An 8,648-nucleotide genomic window follows, 5' to 3' on the forward strand; every position below is an offset into this window, starting at 1 on the left:
TGGGCAATGGGCTATTAGCATTGTTATTTTTTTTAAAAAAATTAAGGGTAAGTAGTCTCTCAAATTTTTTCAAAATAAAATAATTAACTTCTTGTTTTTTTTTGCACTCACTTGTAGGGTGTTCATTCGGTTAACCAACCCGAAATAACATTAACTGAATTAACCGATCTTTCAAAATTTTTAACCGTTAACCGAATTGAAATTTTTTGGTTAATTCGGCCGGTTAACCGAATTAACCTAATTACCCGAATTAACCGAATTAACCGAATTACCCGAATTAACCAAATTGAATTACTACATAATTAAATTATTTTTAGACTTTAGTTTTAGTTTTAGTTTTAGAATTTTATTTTTATTTATTAAATTATTTGTAATTTTTATGATTGGGTTGGGTTGGGTAATTGGGTTGGGTTGAATACTTGGGTTTGGATTGGGTTTAGGTGAATAGTAGGCCTATTTATATATTATAATTTTATTTATTAATTTTTTCGGTTAAACCGAAAAAATTCGGTTAACCGACCGGTTTCGAACCGAATTAACCGTTAACCGAAAAATCAAAAAAAAGTAACCGACCCAGACCAAAAAAATTCAGTTAACCGACCGATTAACAGAATTCGGGCGGTTAACCGAATTTTTTGGGTTTTACCCGAATTTTTCACACCCCTACTCACTTGGGTATTTAAACTTTTAAAATATATCAAAAGGTCCTCAAATATTTTTTAAAAAATTAGGCCCCTATTTTTTCTTTGCAAACAACTGGGTACTTGAGCTTTTAAAATGCATAAAAAAATGCCCTCAAACTTTAAAAAAAAAGGTAATTAAGCCCTTGATTTTTTTCACTCAATTGGGTACTTGAGTTGTCCCTAATTTTTTTCAGTTAAAGTCACCATCTGTCACAATCACAACGTGACATGTAGCAAAAAATGATTAAAAATAAAAATCAATAAAAGTTATAAAAATTATAAAAATTTAATAAAAATTATAAAAATATTAAAAATTAGAAAAGTTTTAAAATTATATAAAAATTGTAAAAAAATGATAAAATATATAAAAATATAGGAAAAAATTTTAAAATATTATAAAGTCATAAGAAAATTATAAAAAATGTAAAGAAATATAAAATTCGTAAAAAATTATAAACATTATCGTACTAAAAGAAGCATTTTATAATTTTTCTATAATTTTTATAATTTTTTATTTTTTATCAATTTTCGACACATGTTAAGCTGTGTTACGAAATATAATGACTATAACTAAAAGAAACTGGGGGTCGTTAACTTTAAAGGTCAATGATTAAAGTTAGTGATTAAATGACATTTTTTATGCATTTTATAATTTTTTATCATTTTTAAAAAATTTTATATTTTTATATTTTTTCTAATTTTTATATTTTTATATTTTTATTAAAATTTAATATTTTTTATAACTTTTATTTATTTTTATTTTTATAAATTTTTTGCCACATGGCACACCGTGATTGTAATACGAGGTAGCTCTAACTAAAAAAATTAGATGTAGTTAAATTTAACGGTCGACTATTACAGTTAATAGCCAAAGGGCCTTTTTGATGCATTTGACAGTTCAAGTACCTAATTGAGTGAAAAACAAAATTAGGGGCTTAATTATTTTATTTTTTTGAAAAGTTTGAGGCTTTTTTTATGCATTTTGAAAGTTCAAGTACCTAATTAAGTGCAAAAAAAAACAAAAAGCAATGGCTTAATTGCTTTTTTTTTTAAGTTTGAGGGTTTTTTTGATACATTTTAAAAGTTTAAGTACCCAATTGAATGCAAAAAAAAAAGTTGGAGCTTAATTACTTTTTTTTAATTTTGAGGGCATTTTACATACTTAAGTCAAAAATTAATTAATAGATTTAAAATGTTAAAAAAAATTAGTTTTTTTTTTGTGAATTATAAGAAAAAGGCAAAGCCCAACAGCAATGCGACTAATATGACTCGAACCTAAGTCACATTTAAAACGGTGAACACCCTCTAACTATCAGGCCAACATACGGGTTAAAAAGATTAAAAATTTATGATAAGGAATATTGTTGTTTGGTGGCTTTCTATGTTGTTATAGTTAAATACGAGGTTTTTTTTGTAATTTTCTTCATTAAATTCTTTTATGTTACTTTAATTAGCTTTTATCCATTGAGATTTAGTATGAATTTTTTTAAAAAAAATTACAACTATAATAGGAAATAAATAAATAAATAAGTTGATACAAAAACAATAAAAATAATATTAATAAAATATGATGGCTTTGATGGGTATAAAATATAAAATCCTCAACCCTTTAAGTAAAATAGTGAAAAAGAGACTAAAATAAATTGTTAATTTTGCAAGGTTGCATTAATGTTAATTAATTGATGGATAGCACTTAAGTTAGGGCAATCATGTGATGAAATTTTGCCATTTTGGGGCTAAGGGCACATTTTATGTTCTTCTTTATCTTTGGTGTGTTGGGCTTTATTAATTGTGGGTTAAACCTATTCATGAGTTGAGTTTTATCTATTCAGATCCGAAGATTCACCTGAATTTAAAAGTATTTGGACAAAAACATTAGATTTGAAAAATGAGTTTAGACAAAAAATTAAGCTCGCTTGAAATATGGATTGGGCTTGGGCTTGAACATTCAAAACCCAAGCCCGACTCATTTTAAAGTTTATAATGTTTTATATTATATAATTTATAACACATCGAGATGTTTGAGAGACATTAAATGTAATAGTATAAATTTAAGTCGAGCCAGATCAAAATTTTCACTTAAAATCTTGACTAGAATAAAAAGTGAATTTTAATTTTTGTCTAAATCTATTTTTCGGCTTTACATTTTTATCTAAATTCTATTATAATTCGAGAACACCTTTAAATTTGAATAATAATATAATTCTTGAACAAATCTATTTAAATTGCAATTGAATAATGGAAATTATTTATTTATCATTTAAATTTAAATATAACAATTTTTTTTTTGGAATCGGTGATGTGTAAGAAAATATGAGAAGTACTTATTATATAAATTTAAATACAAATTATGTTAATGCAAAATTTACCTTCCAATTATAATATTAATTGCAACTTAAAAAATAATTGGCAGTTGATTAAAATTTGTCTTATTTTGATTAGCACAATTTCAATCAAATGAGTACAATCTTATTTTGATGGCCTGTGTGGTTTATCAGCGGCGTATTTTTAAAGGCAAACAAACAAAATCAAGAAAAAGGAGAATCAAATTGAAGACTTGAAGAATTGATGATTGATTTCTTGCGGATTAAGTTTAGTTACTTGTGAATAGACGACATATTAGTCTTTTAATCGGTTTGTTCATTTTCAACTAGACTAATGACATGTTTAAGTTCATCTACTGATACAAGTTGTCTTTCCGTATTATGATCTGACCACGTAATACCACTTAGTATTAGTTAAACGTTAAATAACTATTGAGCCAATGTTTACTTTTATTTTGGTTTGCGTGGAAAAACTATTGAGAATGATATACATAGGGTATTATTGTAATTAATAGATATTATTAAACCAATTTGTTCGAAAAATGCAAGTGAACATAGAAGAAAATACTACACTTAAGGCATCAGATCCAATAGCCTAGAGGGAGGATGATCTAGATTTTGTACAACAGTAAGGTCAATAAATTGGTGAGAGTTAGATCAATGCTAGGACCTAAATCATTAGTTATAATATGAGAAAGATAGTGGATCATTATTCTGGGTACGGCCTTACAAACTTAGACTAAGGTCGAACTGTGTAAACAATCTCAGTATTCATCTTTATGTTTTCATACTTTTGATTTCGTGATTGAAATCATGGCTACAGTTTCAAGTGCTATTTTTGCAAGTACCCCACGTTTCTTCACAAAACATTGTAAGTAAACTAAATTAAGTCAATTGGTTTACATTTAAGCTTTCGGAGAGAGTTTTAGAAGGAAAAATATCTAGTTTGAGTATAGAAATAAGATTACTACCTAGTGAGTGAATAAGACTTAAATTACAATTTATACTTTTTTTTAGCACTTTATTAAGTCTCTAGACAATACCACGTGATTGTAAGAAGTTTTCCACATGCTTGAACAAATCTTGGTTTCCATCTCTATTTTTCTTACGATAGTTACAATTTAACATACAAAAAATCAACAATCTTTCAAATTACATTAATAGTAATATTTTATTTTTATACAAATTTTAAACTATTGATAACCCCCAATTAATAAAGCATAGGATAAATTTAAACCCATATCATTTAAGATGCCGCTATAGTAATAATTTCAACTTAATTAAAATTTAGTTGATAATATTTTACTTTTTATTGAACACTAAAGGAGCCCCAAAGTAGTCCACACTCATTCAAGCCTAATTTAAATTATAATTTCACTCCATTCATATGTAGGTTTATATACCTATTAGGTCCTCTTAATTTAAATTTTGAATAAATTAATCATTCCAAAAAAAAAAAAAGGAATGTGAGAAAAACGTTTGGCATATGTGGTTCTTATAAAAAACTTAAATTTCTTTTTTCTTTTTATTACCACTTAGGATAACTTTAATGAAAATCATTAGTACCAATATTAACTATTTTTATTTGCTCAGTTTCAAAATTGACATGAATTAAATTATTTTTAATTTTTTGAGAGGGACCAATTCACTTAATTTTAAAATTAGAAAGGACCCAAGTGTTGTTTTTACCAAAAATGTAGCATTCATTCATATCTCATATCCATAGAGAGAGTGAGGTGGGGAGAGCCAGAACCACTGTTGTCACTTTCACATGTCACAGAATTTTTAAATATATTATATACCTTATTCATTGTTCTAATTTTCCCTTATCCATTTATTCTTTTTATTTATTTATTTTGGGTTGAGAAATGATAATATAGGAAAAGAACCACTGTGAAACACACAAAGGATAAGTGGATGAGAGTTCCCCAATACCCCAAAATAGGATTTGGTCTCAATTTCTCACCTCCAAATGCTCATCCACTTAAACTTGTGATTTCCATATAATATAATATAAATATATATTCTTACATGTTTTAATATGTATCCCTTTTTTTTTAAATATAAAACCTTTTTTTTTAAATATTTTTCATTGCCAATCAGTCCCTTATTAATAAGTAGAGTATTTCCACAACTGGTTTAATTCCCTTCATGCACTGTGCTCCATAGTCTTGGAACCCAAGGGTATGCCTTTTCTCTACCTTATTTCATTGTCTTTTGGCCATGTTGGTTTAGACGGTAGACTAAAATATATACACTTTCTATGATTCTGCTGCATTAATATTCAATTTTACACTACATTTCCCCCATGTTTATGTTTTGCTATGTTAGCTAAATTCAAGTTTAAGTCTCTGATATTGGTGTGTTTGACATATAAACTTTATCCCAAGTTCTTTTCATAGGTTGGGATGATAATTTTTTCTATATTCATATTCGAATATTTATTGAATATAAATATTTTAGAATAAATGAAAAATCCATGTAACATAAGTGTTTTTGGCTCAGCAGAATATCATGTAGTTTGTGTTTATGTTTTTCTATTGAATATTTTGAGGTTAAATATCCCTTTTTTTTCTTATTGTTTTTATCTCGATTTATGTTATTTAAATTCAAGTTATATATTTGAAGAATTCTATAATATATTCATATTTGAATATGTATGAAATATAAATATTGAATGCACATACTTAGAGAAAAAATTAGAAGTTGAAGATAATTTTTATGTTAAATATATGGAGTTAAAAGCGATAATCATTAACTCCAAAAAAAAATTTATGAATCATAAAACTATTGAAAAAATGATGGTAAACATCTCACAAAGTCAGATTTCTTAATTTCAAAGGTTAAAGTCTCATTTACTTTAATTCATTTTGTATCTTATATATATTACCCCATAAATTTCAGTGAAAATTTATTCTAGTATGACTCAAAAGAGTTTCTATTTTTGATAATTTAAAGGAATTTTTAAATTTATTAAAACATCTAAATACATAGAAAATTTTAAAATATATATTATTCACAATCTATGGAACGTAGGTTTAATTAGTTTCATCTCATCTCTTTAGTTTTTTTTTTTTTTGCATGTATTTGAAACTTTGATGTAATATGGTTTAATTTAGTATTATTTTTGAAAAATATTTTAAAATTATTAAAAGAACACTTTTAAAATTTTTGATTTAATTATTTAAATGTTTATGTCAAGTTAAAAATAAGTTTTCAAAAGATAAAAGGTATATAATGAGTGCTAAATCATAGTCTAGGTCTTGAAGCCCAACATTTGATTCAACTATTGTCCGTACCATTTAGTCTGGTTACATTGTTTTGGTCCCTAATCCTTACTGGTATCATATGTTTTTTCAGACAGAAGACTCTTTTAACATTTCACCGCAAAGATGGAGATAACAAATGTGAGCGAGTATCAAGAAATTGCGAAGCAAAAGTTGCCAAAGATGGTGTATGACTACTACGCATCTGGTGCTGAGGACCAATGGACATTGCAAGAGAATAGATTTGCTTTCACTAAGATACTGTGAGCTTTTTTTTCAAAACAAGACCAGATTGTTCCTTTATTGCTAAATGTTTATGTTTCAATTTGTTGACATTCTTCGTTCTTAAGGTTTCGTCCTCGTATTCTCATCGATGTAAGCAAGATAGACATGACCACAACTGTGTTGGGTTTCAAGATATCAATGCCTATCATGATTGCCCCAACTGCCATGCAAAAAATGGCTCATCCTGAAGGTATGGAATCGGTTTCATTTTGTTATTTAGTTCTTGTTTCATGGAAGCCAATTTGAGTGAGATCCCTTTCAATTTGTGTGACAGGGGAGTATGCAACAGCTAGGGCTGCATCTGCTGCTGGAACTATCATGGTTTGGCTTCTCATTCCCGATTTATTTAACCCCAATCGTCGAATGCTTTTATGCTAAAACCGATCCATAACCGATGACAGTGTTCCAATTCATTTTTAACTTGCTTGCTGATCATTTCAGACATTATCCTCATGGGCAACTTCTAGTGTTGAGGAGGTTGCTTCGACAGGACCCGGCATTCGGTTTTTCCAACTCTATGTAAGTTCAAAAATGCATACATTGGTGTCCTATATTTGTTCATCAACTGATCTTCGATGTCGAATCTCAAGGTATACAAGGACAGGAATGTAGTTGCACAGCTCGTTAGAAGAGCCGAGAGGGCTGGTTTCAAGGCAATTGCCCTTACAGTTGATACTCCGAGACTCGGTCGCAGAGAAGCTGATATCAAGAACAGGTATCATTGTCTCGCAGAGTCTTCGAGGCCGTTAAGCATTCTTCGTAATATGCTCGAGTTACACTCAAAGAGTCTTGTGTTTCAAAATTCCCTTGCAGGTTCACTTTACCACCATTTTTGACATTGAAGAACTTTGAAGGTTTGGACCTTGGCAAGATGGATCAAGTGAGTAGTCCTTTCGAGATTAGTGTTAAAAAATATACTAATGAGATGAGCATTTGTTTCCTAAGATATTTAACTTTTTATTGGGAGCCATGCAGGCTGATGATTCGGGTCTTGCTTCGTACGTTGCCGGACAAATCGATCGTTCCCTTAGCTGGAAGGTACGTATATGCACGAGCCGATCCAGGGATTCTATCGGTTAATTACAATGTTCATGTTATAGTTTTGATTAAACGTGTAATAAATGTACCCTACTGGCTATGCATAGGATGTGAAATGGCTTCAAACAATCACCAAATTGCCAATTCTTGTGAAGGGTGTACTCACGGCTGAAGATAGTAAGAAAGAACTCGAACCCTTCTCTGTTTCTCAGGTCCGTTTTGATAACATATACTGATTTTTTGAACTATATATCGATGCTTGTCTCGCAGCAAGGATAGCGATACAGGCTGGAGCAGCCGGTATCATCGTCTCCAACCACGGAGCTCGCCAACTTGATTACGTTCCTGCCACTATCATGGCCCTGGAAGAGGTAAACCAATGGTTTCAGACATAGGGAACACATAACCAAAAACTTCATGTTTCACAAATTATTGAAACTCTCTCAGGTTGTCAAAGCTGCTCAAGGTCGGGTTCCTGTCTTCTTGGACGGTGGTGTTCGGCGTGGAACCGATGTTTTTAAAGCTTTGGCATTGGGAGCCTCTGGTATATTTGTAAGTATATAACTGTCCTCCCGTATAGGGGTTGCACCATGAAGCTGCAAAAGTTGATATTATACAATCGTGCAATGTTATAACAATGGTGCGCCTTAAATCTCAGATTGGGCGACCAGTGGTGTTCTCATTGGCTGCTGAAGGAGAAGCTGGCGTGAGGAAAGTGCTTTCGATGCTGCGCGAGGAGTTCGAGCTAACCATGGCGTTGAGCGGTTGTCGTTCGCTTAAAGAAATCACTCGTGACCACATCGTGACAGAATGGGACAGTCCTCATCCTCGTCCGGCCCCGAGACTGTAGAGTCCTATATATTATGGGCGTGCAACTTTAGCCTAGCAAATCGCAAGATGAACTTAGTTGGAGCTCAAGAGATATATATAGCATTTGCATTGCATTTATGGCATAAAATTACTGTCTTTTTTTTTCTTTGGGAACAAGTTTCTGTTTCATTGAGTTAAAAGGTTATGTAATGATAATGTTGGCTACCGTTGCCTTTTCTGTA

The 8,648-nt window shown here is 30.1% G+C and overlaps 1 protein-coding gene across 1 annotated transcript; it reads left to right on the top strand.

Annotated features, from left to right (window-relative positions):
• Window positions 1-4,824: 4,824 nt before the first annotated feature.
• On the top strand, window positions 4,825-8,648 carry LOC107936173 ((S)-2-hydroxy-acid oxidase GLO1). The gene is made up of 12 exons (XM_016868849.2): window positions 4,825-5,191; window positions 6,368-6,536; window positions 6,624-6,748; window positions 6,833-6,879; window positions 7,000-7,077; window positions 7,149-7,273; window positions 7,372-7,438; window positions 7,534-7,596; window positions 7,704-7,773; window positions 7,867-7,967; window positions 8,044-8,148; window positions 8,255-8,648. Exons 2-12 carry the CDS (start codon window positions 6,400-6,402, stop codon window positions 8,444-8,446), a joined length of 1,110 nt encoding a protein of 369 aa, XP_016724338.2. The 5' UTR covers window positions 4,825-5,191; window positions 6,368-6,399; the 3' UTR covers window positions 8,447-8,648.

This window comes from Gossypium hirsutum, chromosome D01 (genome assembly GCF_007990345.1).
Source record: "Gossypium hirsutum isolate 1008001.06 chromosome D01, Gossypium_hirsutum_v2.1, whole genome shotgun sequence".
Classification (NCBI taxonomy): domain Eukaryota; kingdom Viridiplantae; phylum Streptophyta; class Magnoliopsida; order Malvales; family Malvaceae; genus Gossypium; species Gossypium hirsutum.